Source organism: Lepidothrix coronata, unplaced genomic scaffold, assembly GCF_001604755.1.
Source record: "Lepidothrix coronata isolate B3197 unplaced genomic scaffold, Lepidothrix_coronata-1.0 Scaffold18, whole genome shotgun sequence".
Lineage (NCBI taxonomy): Eukaryota > Metazoa > Chordata > Aves > Passeriformes > Pipridae > Lepidothrix > Lepidothrix coronata.
The window spans coordinates 3,093,346-3,108,499 of NW_016690198.1; the positions used below are offsets into that span (position 1 = coordinate 3,093,346).

General features: G+C 37.5%; 1 protein-coding gene across 2 annotated transcripts in view; it reads right to left on the bottom strand.

The window, feature by feature from the left end:
- Positions 1-1,980: 1,980 nt before the first annotated feature.
- Positions 1,981-15,154, bottom strand: part of SMC5 (structural maintenance of chromosomes 5) — a 44,210-nt gene continuing 31,036 nt past the window's right edge. For both annotated transcript variants that reach the window (XM_017807256.1, XM_017807257.1), the window contains 8 exons: positions 14,496-14,618; positions 9,567-9,692; positions 9,027-9,122; positions 8,542-8,646; positions 8,206-8,325; positions 5,542-5,721; positions 5,355-5,450; positions 1,981-2,784 (listed from right to left, as the gene is read on the bottom strand). In XM_017807256.1, the coding sequence (XP_017662745.1) occupies positions 2,626-2,784; positions 5,355-5,450; positions 5,542-5,721; positions 8,206-8,325; positions 8,542-8,646; positions 9,027-9,122; positions 9,567-9,692; positions 14,496-14,618 (1,005 nt within the window). In that variant the 3' untranslated portion in view covers positions 1,981-2,625. The remainder of the gene's footprint in view (positions 2,785-5,354; positions 5,451-5,541; positions 5,722-8,205; positions 8,326-8,541; positions 8,647-9,026; positions 9,123-9,566; positions 9,693-14,495; positions 14,619-15,154) is intronic.

Here is a 15,154-nt window from a genome sequence, read left to right on the forward strand (position 1 = left end):
CCCCATACAAGCTACTATGAAGAAAATTAACTCTATCCCAGCCCAAATCAGTACATCTGTCAAAAAACTCCACTGGCCTGGTGGGGGTAACAAATAGATCAACAGAAGAAAGACTGGACAACTGGAGAATTTTACTTCAAGGGGAACAGAAGGCATCTTGTAAGACATCAAAGACAAAAGCCTCTAGTAGTGTTAACTCTAAGTACCACTTGCTGTGAGGCCTGGAGCAGGTGCCTATCCCAGCCTCTAAAGAGCATCTACCATACTTCTCAGTAAGCATCCTGCAGCCCAGCCCAGCTCTGTCATCTCTCACTAACTCTAAAAGCTTGGAGAACAGATGTTTCCAGTCAGGAACAACTCTGTCAGGACACATTTATTTTATTTCCAGTACAAAACAAAGCTTCATCTAAGCATGTTAAAAGCAGTGTAGTGGTGCAAGGGTCTCTCCTCATTGTAGTTTGTTGTTTTGACTAAGCAATCTCTCCTAAATAACAATAATGTACCTGCACAAGTACATGTTGTACTAAATGCTTTTCTTTTTTCTCCAAGATCTTTTTATTTCTCAGTTAGTCACAATTTCCACGCTCTTTCTCTCTGTTGCAATATATAAGCAGAGACAGATGTTTGTTAGAACTGCAGATGGTGGTGGAAGAAGATCTTTGCCCTAGTCTTCAGCTGGTCTAAACAACAGAGCACCTATTTTTTGAGAAAGCTCAATTTATACATCAGCTGTTAAGACTATTTGAGGTCTTTCCACTTCTACATTTTTGAGAGGTCCTGTCTAGTCAGCAGGGAAAGTTGGATATCACATGTATATTTAACCTTAACTCCCACTCATTCTCCCCTCCTCAAAGTTACATTGAAATCAATTCCATGGGTTTTTATAGCAAGAGCTGAATGTCAGTAGCAAAGCATGAGGAAGCTGGCAGCACAGAAGGGCCCTGTTAGCTGGTAGAGAATGAATGCTCTTAACACTGCAGCTACATTTGGCAACTCCATGTGGATTTTCAAGTTTGAATACACTACCAAGTTCAAAAGGCTCCCTTTTACACCAGAAGGTCTCTGGATACACCTCTCACACAAATCAGCAGGTGACTAACAGGACCCAGTGTATGGGAGGCCATAGCCATGTTGTGCAGCCCACTGCAAACAGCAATGGCTGCTTCCATATACAGACCTCCCTCAGAGGCCTGTAGGAGAGCTGCTGGACACTGAAGATCTATTTGTTAGTACCATGACAGTGGTAGTTTTGCAGCTCATTACACTGCCTAGGGTAAGTTAATATGAATGACAGTATTGTATTAAGATTGCAGTAAGATACAATGAAATCAGCACCTGTGGTCAATGGCTTCAAGGAAAAAGCAAACACCTCTTCACTTGTGCAGTGTGACAGCCATGTATCCCCAAGAGGTAATTTTTTGAGACAGGATCTGAAGTGTCATCCTCTTGAAATAAGTCACTTCTATTTCCTACCTCAGTTTGAAACATGAGAAAGGAACTGAAATCCAAGAAGAAATCCCATGAAGTTCTAACATGACAGCATTAAGAACAGATAGTGCTCTCTAGTCACAGAAGAACCAAGTCTTAACACATGTTCATGTAAGTAGTTTCACTTATTTAGACACTGAAAGCAAATTGCACTTTTCATACAGTGATGCTCAGAGACTAAACAGAATGTCTGTTTTTACAACTCCCTAAAAATAAAAATGAAAAACATAACAGAACAACCACCTTAAAAGTTCAGGGTTACAAGAAGCAAAGTATTTTGTCTGTCAAAGAACACATATAAAACAATACACTGCAATACACTGGACAGACAGACAGACCTGCAGTTTTAATTATGTTGAGGATACTCTGCTGACCAACCCGAACCCTGGACCAGAGCTCAAGTTTCCACACTCTTTTAGCTCTTCTGTCAAATATTTGTGATTTTGTGACCTTATCCCTTGAGGACGACAAAATGAAACATTATGTCAAAAATGATAAATAATGATTATAAAGTATTTACTCAACAGTAATACATTCATAGAACCATATTCTTTATATTAAATTCAGGTGTATTTTCACAAAATAAAAACCAGTGCTCAGCTACTTACAAATCTTTCTCTTCCTACAGATAATCTGAACTAATTAAAAAAGGTTACATTTCAATAGGGGAACTTTAGATAACATCCATATCTGTGGTAAATGAAGACTATTTACCAAAAGCTAATTGCAATTTTTGGAGAAAAAAAAACAGACTCCAAAAAACAACGGTAATAAAATTAGTCCAGCATAACCTAGAAAAATTAACTGTACTTCTGATGCTGCATTACTGAAAAAAAACCCAGAAAAATACAAGAAATTTCCTTTTTTATTTAAACCTATCATTGAGAAAAAGCAAGTTCTTCAGAGAAAGTGACCACTATGATAGGCTTCAAAAAGAAATCATGCACTTCAAATCTGTCATACACTTGTGTAAATTTTAAGATTCACGTTCTTAATTATCAATTCTTTGCAGGTTCTCCTCTTTGACAACTTCTGGAGTCTTGAAAGCCAAATGTTTCAAAAAAGGTCTGCAGAAACATTTTATATATGTAAACATTTATATATATATGTTTCTACAGAAACATTTAATATATATAGCTACATATCTGTAGCTATGCACTGTTCAGCCATCCTTGAAAGTCGACGTCGTCGCTTCATGAAATACTTTGTGTTCCATTTTTTTGACTCCACCATAAAAGGTCCACTGTAGACAAACAGCACAGTCATCTTGTCACTGTAAGTGAGATTCCACAGGAGCTAGTGAAAAAACACAAACCCCAAAGTCAAAATAGGTACATGTTTCCCATTTTCTAAAAAGGGAAGTCTACATGAGACCTTAGATCTCAAAAAGTCAATATGGCAGAATTATAGCCTTTCTGATAGATGATGTACATTTGTTCCTAGAAACCACCTCAAAGAGACTCCACTTATTCTTCGGGCAATTTCCATGTGTCACTATTCTTATTGGAAGAAACTGTTTCAGTACTTTTTTTCCTTTTTTTTTCCTAGGGCAGGATAGGAAGTAGATTTGCTTGGGTACAATTATTATGTCTCTCTTTAAGCCTTGTGCTCCTCTAAGCTAAGCAATTTTCATTAGCCGAAACTCAATCAAAACTACTTAAAAGTTGCTCTGCTGTCTTTTGGAGTAACTCCAGCCTCCCCAAACTACTTTTCTGAAGGTCACAGCCAAAGCTGGACACTTACCACAATCCAAATCCTGCAGGCACAAGCCCAGGAGACACATGTCATGCAAGCTGTAGGGTTATGTGCAGTGGTCAGGATGATGTTTAGCGATTTACCTGTAACTTATTATCCACAGTAACTTGTCTCCCCAGTCATTTAGGCCTTAGACCAGATGCTGTTGTTGATTTTTCCCAGTTAAGTACCAAATTTTATGCCTGTCTGTGCTGAAATGAATCCCATTTTCAATTAAAGATACCTAAGATTGTTTAAAATTCTAATCTTGCTTTACAGCCAAAAAAGGGATTAACTCCCAACATGGTGATAATTCATACGTTTAACAAACATAATTTGTTTCAGCACAGATTCTTATTAAAAATACTGATTTTCAAATCCACTTTAAGGAACACACTCAGTTCATCTACTCATTTGACCATTAATTGCAGAATACAATTTTCCTAATCAACTTTACTGCATACTAGTTTATACCCCTTCCCATCTATAGCTTGCTTAAAAATATAGCTGGGGAAAGTGTCAACAAAAAAAGGGTCACAGTTTTCCCTGTATCCACTGGGTACATACATAGAATTTACCTTAGAATGGCAATTAATCACACTTCCTAGTATGTGATTACATCCTTGCTTTCTAGGAAGTGGTAACATACAGCACAGGCTCAGGAACTGCAGGTAAGGCACTGCAACAGCAGTCTGGCTTTCTCCTCAGCCTGCCCTGTGCAGCCTTTCAACGATTCTCTGATGTGCCCACTCAAACACTGTTATGGGCTAAAATCTGTACACGACGTGCTCTCTCACTGATGTTTCTTGTGACAGGCCATTACAACTTTGCTGTGGCCATCAGCTGTTTGTGGGGAGTGGGAAGAAGGGGTAGCCAGAAAGATGTAATACCTTCAGCCACCTCTTCATAGCACTGTCTTTTGTTGCTGAATAATGCTTCCGAGATTTTTTTACCCGTTTTATTTTTAATCTCTTCCTTCTGGTTAGTTCTGCACAACTCCCATTTCCCTGTCTCTATTCTTAGTAATTTGACAATGAACACAACTTTTAGAACAGAACACAACTCTGAACCCCAGACAGTAATTTTCTACAGTTTCCTAGATTTGGGAAGCATTATAGTTAGTTGAGCTATCTCTATTTTTTCAACAACTAAATCATTCTGTTCCTTCTCAAAGCAGGAGAGAGCACAGAAAAGCTGATCCAATAAGGAAGGGAATCTCAAGAAGATAAAAGAGAGTGGATAACACAGAGAACAATAAAGAAGTAATGTGGTCAGGAAACCACAAAACTGTGTGGAGGCAAGTATACAGCAAGATCAGAAGGAATAAGCAGCACCCACCTTCCACCCACTTTCAGTCAGGTAAATGCTGTTAAGGTGGCTTTACTCAGACCCTTCAACTGTTATGTACAGAAAATAATAGCATAAACCAGCCAGATTTCCTAAAACAGTGAGTAACAGGGTGCAGACCCGGTATCCTAATAAAAACCAGCCCACTACTGCTTGTCTCCCTGGTGCATATATAACCTTCACTAGTTCAATACCATTAGTTTCTGTTAAAGGTGTGGGTGAACTGTACTTACCTTAGTCCTTTCAAGCCTTGGCATCACATCACCACATCACTTAGTAAGTCAATTATCTTTTAGTTTTTTTATTTTAACAGAAGAGTACAATTAAGCACTCTTGGAGCCTCGCTCTCACCTTTTCTCAGCTTCTGTGTCTCGGATTATTACTTGAATAGTTTTCCTGTATTAATATGGGCCTCTTCTAGTTCTTCTGACATCAGCAGCACCAGCCTGCTCCTCCTCCAGTATCGTCATCTGACTTGTTTGGAAATTGGTCTTTTCTACAGTTTGAATTCTGTTAGCTAGAGGCCTTGTTCCATGGTAACCCTAGCCACTGGTGGTTAACACATGATACTTCCACTGAATGGGTTTTTGAGGACATGAGTCTTGGTCTATCTTGCCTCAATTCTTGCCAGGACTGTCCTTAAAATGGACAAATCCTCTCAGTTACCCTTTAATATAAAGTCCTTATGTAAAACAGAGCTAAGTTATACAGTGTTTATAGAGGTAATATCACACAAATCTTAAATCTCCTACACTGAATTTTTCATTTCATTTTCTGCCACGCACCTTTGGTGTAATGAGGAAGTACTGAGATGCCTTTTTTTTACAAGCAGTTTCGACAACCATTTGAAAAACTCTTCTCTCATTCACTGGATCCATTCCCTAAGAGGGGAAAAAAAACCAAAACTGTTCTCTTCACTATGTCATAAGCACCTGTATGTAATAAGTTCAATACTGCACTACTGATCCTCACCTGATTTATTTCATCAACAATCCTGAAAGGACACGTGTTGAGTTCCTGTAAAGCCATCAGGTATAACATAGTGGAAACACTCTTCTCACCTCCACTCTGATGATATGGAGTCAATTCATGAAGTTCAGTGCCACTGCGGAATTTGACTCTAATGCGAATCCCATACTTGTCGTACTCCTCCTGTAAAAGCCAGTACCCGTCGGACTAATTTTCTTCATAATACAGGTTATTTTATAATTACATGCAAATTGAAGAAATTTATGACAAATATTCTACGAGGGTCTACAAACTACTCAGTTTCAACTTAAAATCAATATATTAATTCTGTTTCATCTATTTTCCTTAAATCTCATATACTCATATACTTCAACAAAACTCCTTCCCCATGACAATGATCTGTTCATTTCTGAATCCCTGGTAAGAAAGGTTTCATACACATTCAGAACATCAGTAGGAAAAAAAATCTTGGCTAGAAAAAGAAGAAAACAATGTCCCTATAAATCCCATTAATCAGAAAAAAAATTAGGGCATTAGGGTACATGGTACAAAAGGAGTGATGGTGGTGTGTAGGTTAAGATTCCATCTGAACCTCTTCAAGTGCAAGCAGTCCAAAATTCACCACAGCAATTTTCTTTTCATGCTTAAAACAGGAAAACCACACACAAAGATTCCAACCCTGGTTTTTCTTTAACAGTGAAGTGACACTGGTCAGCAGCCTGAGTCAATGCAAAGGTGTCAGGTAACAAATGTGATTCAAAAGAAGCATCATGCAAGGAAATACATTCATGATTCAGAGAAAAAAGAAATCTTCAGAGTACTCATTAATATTTCTGAAGTTATGTTCAGTTGTTCTGATCACAACTCCACGTAAGGAGAAATAAAAACTAGGATCTAAGGTCTCTAGACCCACTATAATTTTAGATCCATTTGCACAGACTGAAGCTAGGCTCAGGAAAGTGAACAAGGTACAGGCTAGCAAAACTTTGAGTAAGAAAGATTTACCCTCCAACACAGCCATGATGGTGTCAGAAAGTCAGGCCTTTGTTGCCAGACTATTTGGAATGCCAGTTTCTACAACTGACAAGATGTTCAAGACCTGACAAGAACGATGCTCAAAACTCCCCGTGGGGAAATCAAGGAATGTGAGGGTTATCACTGCTAGCCAAGGAAAGTCAAAATGTTCACTGAGGCTTGTGCTAGGACATCAAGGAAGAACCCAGTGAAGTGTTCCACACAGTATCACAGATTCAGAATCACAGAATCAATTTTGTTGGAAAAGACCTCTGAGATAATAGTGTCCAACTTATTACTGAACACAACCATGTCAACTAGACCACCTCCTTAGGCAGTTAGTTCCAATGTCTAATCTCCCTTTCTGTGAAATCTCTCCCAATGTCCAAGATTCCTTCTATTACTGTCACCAAGGACATCAACAGATCTCAAGTTACCTGCAAGGCAGGCTAACAGAGGTTTGAACTTCAGTGTCACACAAATATTTCTAAGAAAAGATAATTCTACCTCAAGAGTGTTTCTCTTTATATCTACAGGTCAGGCAAAAGACCCTGCTGCAGCAAAGGGTAAGGAATCCAAGCTCAGGAACAGATTATCTACCTTTCCGCATTTTTGCCACTGATCCCCCTGAGCAAGGAAGTTTTACTCACTGGCACAATACCACTGGCTAACCTCTTAAAACTATTTGTGACATCTTTGCTATAGAAAAGCAAGACCTTCCAAAGAAGATACTCAGACAGTCCAGACTCCTTTTGCTTTTGAACTGCTTTAATGTTCCTTCTGTGTTCTCATTGCCAACTTACTTTTATCTAAAAGATAGTTTTGTGTAAAATAGATCTGACTCTCCAGGTAACTATCAAAAGACCAGAAAAGTCCATGTTTTAATGTTCTACTGTTTCATACTAGTCTCCATTTTTTATGCAGTTCATATACAGAGCCTTGTCGGACACTATTCTGCCCCGAGTAATAGCTACCACTTCAAATATTTTTAAAAAACCTGCTTGAGTTAATTTACAATAGCAAAAAAAAGAAAAGCTTAAGTCTTAATTTTCACTATTGTGGAGTCTATGCATTAACACATGTAAGTTTTGAAATCATCACTAGAGAGATCAATTTAAAACAAAATATCCAACTTCTTTTCTGTTCACTGCGCTTACTATTTCTGCCTAAATTCTACTGATGCTTTAAACTCTTCAGAGGTAAACCCTACTGTGAGCATAACAGGATGGGCCCAATGACTGCTGCTTCCAGAACAGACAAAATGCCAGCACACTCTAGTAGAAACTACATGTAGAATGAAATCAACACCTAATAATAGCAGATATAGATGATAACAGAGGAACACAAATCAGCTGAAAATGCAGAATCAAATAATTAATTTCATAAATCTGAGTTACAGCTTCTAACCAAGCTCTGTAAGTTGCAAGCCTATTCCACAAGTCAAGACGTGAAGTCCTATCTATCTGGATAAAGACCCAATTTTCTTCAAATCAGACTGGTAAGTAAGTTCAGTACACAAAGTGTTCAGTAAAAGTTCATTATTTTTTAAAAATAACATCTCCAAATGACCACTTGTTACTTTCCTCTAGCAATAAATGGACAAAAGGTGATGCAAAAAAAATGTTATTCTTCCATATGAAAAATAAATCTTACCTCATTTTCCACATGAAGATCAACTTCACCAACACACTGCATAGAACTAAAGAACTTACTGAACTTAGCATTAATTTGTTCAATCATGCCTTTCAAGAGGTTTAGCCACCTTTCTTTGACCTAAAAGTAGACAAACCCATGTAAAACCAGTTCAAAAACTGAATTTTCCCTTAAAGATAGCATTTAAAGAAACATCATGATTAGGGAAGCTCACATCTCAGTTTACATCTCAAGACAATTTGAAACGTTACCCTTTATAGAACAAACGTATGTACACAAATAATGTATAATGCAATAAGATTATAATGATACTAAAGTGGTAACTTGAGCTATTACCTGTGAAATGTTTTGCCTATAGTTATTCAATTCATTTTTCTTTTCCTCTAGATATTTTGTCAACTGCTGTATTTCTTGTGTTTGCTTATTGTATTCTTCAACAACCTGCCAGAATAAAAAAAAGGTAATCAACAAAACGTTTCCCAATTCTAACCTTCACTGTAATAATATCACAATGCACTGATAATGTTCAAATACAATTATATACACTATTGCACTGCACACTAAACATTTCTAGCTTTAAAGCAAAGAAATTGTAAAGCATTACCTCTTTCACTTTTTTTTTTAAAAGGCACAGAACACACTGTTCTCTTGGAACAACCTACTTAAAATTTGAATAGATGCAGAATCTGGCATTTACAGCACATTGTTCCTGCTGTCTAGCTTTTTATACCTATACCAAGGGATGTAGCACAGAGTGGAAAGCAAGTACAGTGCAAGTAGAGGGGGAGAAAGAGTGAGTGGAAGGTAAGCACTGAACATACTGAAGCATTCAGGCCTGTGAAACAGGAGGCCCTGGTCTTCTCTTCGTTCAGAAGAGCATCAATTTCCTCCAATGTGTTTGGAAGAGCCTGAAAACTCTACAAGAGAAAGGATGCAAGTGTTACAAAGCAATACTAATGAAGGACTCACATTTTCTAAAAAGAAATTGAATAAACCATAAAGTATGCTATTCCTTTTAACCAGGATGTTGCATATTCAAAATTTAACACAGCAAAATTCCCTTTACAAACTACTTTGGACAGAGAAGGAAGCTAGACAAATAGGACCTCTAATTATTTCTGTGAACAAAATACTATGGATTTTAATTAAAATCTCAGATCAAATCTTCTCTCCCCTGTGCACAAAACAAAGTGATAGTCAGAGGGTATTCCAGCACTATTTAAAGGTTCTTTAAAAGGTTAAGTGACAATAAAAGAAATACACATGATCCTTTACTGGGAGCTCTCTAATATAAAGTAAAGAATATTCTTTGCAGAAGTTATACATTTAAGACAGATGTGGAGATTTGTTTTTGTACATACACTTTGCAATTCTCTTGGAAAATCTTGATCTGGACTCAATTTGCAGACCTGTTGAGCTTGCTTCATCAGCTCCTTGCAGTTCTCATAAAGAACTCGCTTCTTATCATCCAGTTCATGAAACCATTGCTGTCAGAAATGTTAAAGATATTTTAAAAAATACACCTTATTTTTAAATTTTATTATGAATTTCTAGAGATGACACTGGCACACTGGCAACAAACCACATATGAAGTAGAAGTGAAATCAGACTGAATGTTAGCATATTGAAAAAATTTGTTTCAACAAACAGAACTCATTATACCTCTCTGCTCCAAGTCAACAGATGCCAAGGTAAACTGTCAAAAGCAAGTTCTTCTAACACAGGTAAATTTATTTTCTCTCAACTAAACAAGTGTGCATGTAGATTTAATAGATGCCTCAAAATAGACTATTTTACTGGAAGTTACCTATAAGCCAAAACACAACTGTTGCAAGCCTTATATTAGATCACATTTAAATGTATTTATCTCATTAGGAAAGCACAGTGGACATGATGTACACTGAAAGATTATTTCAGCTGACATTTTACCAGGTAAACATCATCATTACACAACCAGAAGTACCTAATTTGTTGTTTCATATTCTACCTCTGTAATAGAGCTAGAAAAATACAAAAGAAACACACACTATTTTTAAACTAGTGCTTAAAAGTATTTGAAATGCAGGTATGGTTCTGGTTTCACAGCGGTCTCAAGGCTAAACTCTTTGGAACTACAGGTAAGCAGCTAACTCAGCCCATGACTGTTACAATGCAATGGTATGTCAACAGTCATTTACAGCAGTTAAAATACAGTACATAAAATATGGCACCTTCACAAAACACCAAGCTAAAGATTATGTCAAATAAGCAGTATTCAGGCAAAAGAATTTGGAAAGTCTGCAGTATCTCTCTCCACCTGACCCCAGCAATCACACTCACTCATCTCTCTGTATGTGGAATGCTTCTGCTTCCAATTGCTGAGCCTGCAGTGTTTGGGAGTGATTGCTCACTGCAGCCTACCAGCTCAGGTGAGCACCACTGCAAGAGAGCTGGGAGATGCCAACGCTCAGAAGGGAAAAGGACTACATACAAACATACTGGTAGATTTTAACCAGTGTTAATTTACTATACATTTGCTCAGTGATTACACATACATTCCATCTTTTCAATTGACCAGTACACTGCAGGAATACATTATTTCCACTTTTTTCAGAGGCACAAAATTCTAGTTCAAAAATCCATATGCACAGTATTTTCCTTCAGCGCTTTCTTCTGGCAGTTTGGAAAGTTTAGTTACATTCTTATATTTCTGAGAGCTTTATCTTTCCAATTATTGTTGTTGTGTACCTCAGTTAAATATGGGAGCCCTCCAGTGGTGAAAAAATTTCAAAGCTTTCCTTTGGAGATTATGCAGTTAGAGAAACACTTATTTTGAAATACAGGACGCAGACATTGATAGCAACTCTCATTACTTTCTGGCAATTTAATCAATCCTTATTCATTAAATACAACAGAAGTAGTAGTAATAGATGTGACTGTGAGTGATCATCCATGGAGTTATCACACTCAACTCAAGAATTAGGGCTGCTCTTCTCAACATGTATGAAATAAAAAATCCTGTTCTTCCCCTCTCTCCACACCAAGCACTATATTTTGCTTTAGAGATAAGCACTTTACAGTCTCCATAAACACACTGTATTTTTCTACACTGTTTTTCAGAAAGGTTGAGGAAAACAAAAAAGACCTTTTTAAGGTCTTTTATGAAGACTTCATGAAGTCTACTGCAGAGAAGGAGGGTAATGTCACAGGGGTGGCAAGAAGGACTGGCGTTAGAACCGTACAGATAAAACAGTACAGGGAAGATGTCGCTTTTTCTGTTTACAGCCAAGATCTTATATTACACTGAATTGGCATAAACAAACCTATACAGCACAACACTTACATTCCACTGGATATCTGCATATGTCACATAATACATTAAATAAAAAAATTTTAGGAATGTTTTACAAAGTCGTAAATTAAAATGAGACCCAGAAATTCAAAGCCTTAAAGGCTTAATGTGAAATGTGTTTGACTTCATGATCATGAAGGCAAAGGATACAGTCAGCAGCACCCATATTTTTTATATAAGCAGCATCGATTTTATACTTATGTGTTTGACCATTTCCAGAGCTCAAGTCAATTCTGAATCATTTGAAGTGGGTAACCTCAACTCTCAATTGTACCTAAAGCTTCCACTTGAAGCCCTGTAGAGCTGCATGGAATAAGAGTTCAAGGTGATCTCTAGGCACTGCAAATGCCAAGTAGATTAAACATGGAATATGCCTGATCCAAGCCAAATAAAATTCTTCAGGGAAGAGGAAAATACATGTTTGGCAGTGGAAACTTCAGTATTCAACAGAAAGACTGGAAAGAAATAGACATTGGATGTGATTATGAAGCGTGTACCAGAATAAATGCACTGACAGTTCAACAACAGGTTAAGTTTCAATTTTCATTCAGCTTTGCCAGTTTACTGTCTTGGCCACATGCTAAATAAAATGGTAAGGTTCCTGTTGATTTCCTAAAGGTGCTTCAATAAAACAATCGTAGATAAAAAGAGCAGGTCTAAGATTGCCATTTTGAACAGAGATGCTACTATAAAAAAAGGTAAGTCTAGAGAAAACCTTGAATTTGTTTAAGCCAACAGCATAAGAATCAGTTTGTAAATAGCTGTATCCATGTACTTCAGGAAAGTTCTGCACTAGTACAGAGCTGCAATTACAGCTTCCATAAAGGATTGTACCAAAGAGCAGAAACCAATTCTATTCTGTACTCACAAGTAACTCCTATTCTGTTGCACTCATCAGTACTGCAACTGGTTTTATGCAAAATAAGAAGCTGGTTAAAGAAAACAGAGCTAGCAGTAGTGAACGACTTCTCATGAATTTGTTTGAACCCATGCCTGTAAATGAACAAAGCAAGTCAATTAGCAAGACTTTCAAACAACCATCATAAACAAACATGCAGGCAACTGTGGCAATTACCTAATGAGCAAATGGGGCTAACAATCTTCCTTAATGTTCAGTATGGGTCACAAACACAGGTTTTACTTCCCAGGCTCATTAAATAAATTAAATACAAAGGTAAGATATCACTATATCCCACTTGAACCATAGTGATAAAATAAAAACACCTGAAATCTGTTGTTGCTCACTGGACTTGTTCAAAAACATGTCCTTTTTGAGCCTTTCCACTTAAATTGTTAAAAAAATGAAGCAACAACCAACCTATCTCTCCACATTGTCCTACTGCGGAGACCTCAAAAAAGCTTTCCACTTAGATGTCTAAAGTGGGGTATCCGTTTGGTTCAAATCTCTATTAGATATTTACTCAGGTACTATAAAACCTCAAGCAAAAAAACCCTAATCTCATGGTAAAATCTTCTAGAAGGGTCTTTACACTTACACAGCATACGGGCATGTATAGCTTTGGATTTCCACGTACATGAAAAATTAAGATGCACTTGAACACTCAGAGGAGTTTTCTTCCAGAGCAGGTGCACTTCTAGAAATTCTAATCACTGTGATTACTAATTTTAGAGTTTTATTTGTTTTAATGTTCATTGAGTCAACCATCAAAAATAAAGCACTGATATGATTTCTTCTAGTGATGGGGTTGAATGTAACCCAGTAACGACAAGTAATGGGATCCCACCTGACTCAAACACCTCTTCACTAGCGAAGGAGGCAATTTTTGTTTAAAAACTATCAGAACATTTACCTCACAAGTACTGTCTACTAAGCTGACCAGACATCTAACTATGCACCAGCCCAAGCTTCTCTCTAAAATGATGAAGATGTGGGCAGAGACACCAAAAAACATTAAATAAATTTCCCAGTGAAAATACACACTGCTCACATGGCTTTGTAATACATTCTTACTCCTTACTGAGCTCTAGCAATAGTAATTTGCATTGGATTTTGATAAACTCTGAATAAAAGGTGCATCATGTGTGAGAACTGATGCAACACCCGTTGCAAATAACATGCTGGACTTGTCTCTGTCTTCAAGTCACTTTTTGCTCCTCTTAGGAAGTTTTCCTCTGCCCAGTTTTCCTGCAAGTGATGGAAACCATAACCTCAAGTGGTTTTCTAAAGAGATGCCAAGGTCATTCTTTTTGGAAGTATGTATCCATATCCATGCAAAATAACTATCACTTACCTTTTGAACCACTTTCCAGTTCTTATTTTTATGAATCCAATTGAATTAGCAGTAGGTTATAGGTAAAAAAACCAGAAAACTTACCTCTCTTTGCTTTCATAGTTTACTCCCCAGAGCATTTAAAGCTTGTACCACTACACAAATACAAAAATTGACCTCTATGCAGCAATCCATGAGCATCACAGCATCCTCTACTCTTCGAAAAGAATATCTGCTTGTGGAACTAATTCCTCAGAAACTGTCCTTTTACCTGAACACAGCATAGCTTCCTTAATACGATCAATACAAGGACCGTACATCCTCCTTTCTGTCCGCAAAAAAAGGCATTTAATTACAGCACAAGACAATGAGCTATGAAAGAAAGGTAAAACAGTTCTGTTCTGCTGCACTTTCTGGTTCATCTTGAGTTGGTATTTCCCACGTGGGTCAGAGCTACTTGTCCATGGACAGACTCAGAAGAAAAATAATACTTCCAAGTGACAGCTAGCATTTTTACACACACGATGCATTTCAACAAAAAGATCCAGGGAATGACTGGGCACATTTTCACAGAAGCTTATCTGTCTTGAAGTCAAACTACAGAAATCTAGGCTAAATATTTAGCAGTACTAATACCCACTCCTAAGCAAAGACAGAAAAGCATCCTTTTGAACTTCCACATAAGATGATGTCGTAGTAGATATCCCAGTATTTATAGAAGTTTTTACCTCTGCAGCTTTTAGCTGTACAGTTCCTGGTTTATACTCTGATTCTAGTCTGGCCTTCTCAGCAATCACCTTACTCCTTCGAAGAGTCAAAACCCCTTTGAGGATGCTCAGTGGAATGATATCCTACAAAGAAAACAGAACAGATAATTTTTTTTCCACCAGAGACTCAAAACCAATATAATCACTATCGGGCTTCAGAAATTATCCAATTTTTTTTAGTCATAACACACAATCTCACACTGTGTTCAGCTCATCAACACTGTTGTCAAATTCAATGAAAAAGGTGACTTATTGGTGACCCAAGTTCTTCAAGATGTATAATCACCAAGTACTTTCATCTCTAAATATGTGTATACACACACACACACACATCACTTTCAACCAAACAATTTTACATCAAAAAACCGCCACATTCTCTTTCCTTTCACCATATGTGAAATGTAAAAGCCAAGGCAGCTTCAATTCGGTGGACATCATGGTGGATTTTGGTGGACGTCATATGTCACACACAGAGATGAAAGGAGGTCAAAAAATAAACACAAAGATATATACATCTCTTAATGACAACGGGGCCTCTGGTGGTCTAGTGGTTAGGGTGCTGCACTCTCACCGCTGCGACCCGGGTTCGATTCCCAGCCCCCCGGGCAGATGGAGCTCGT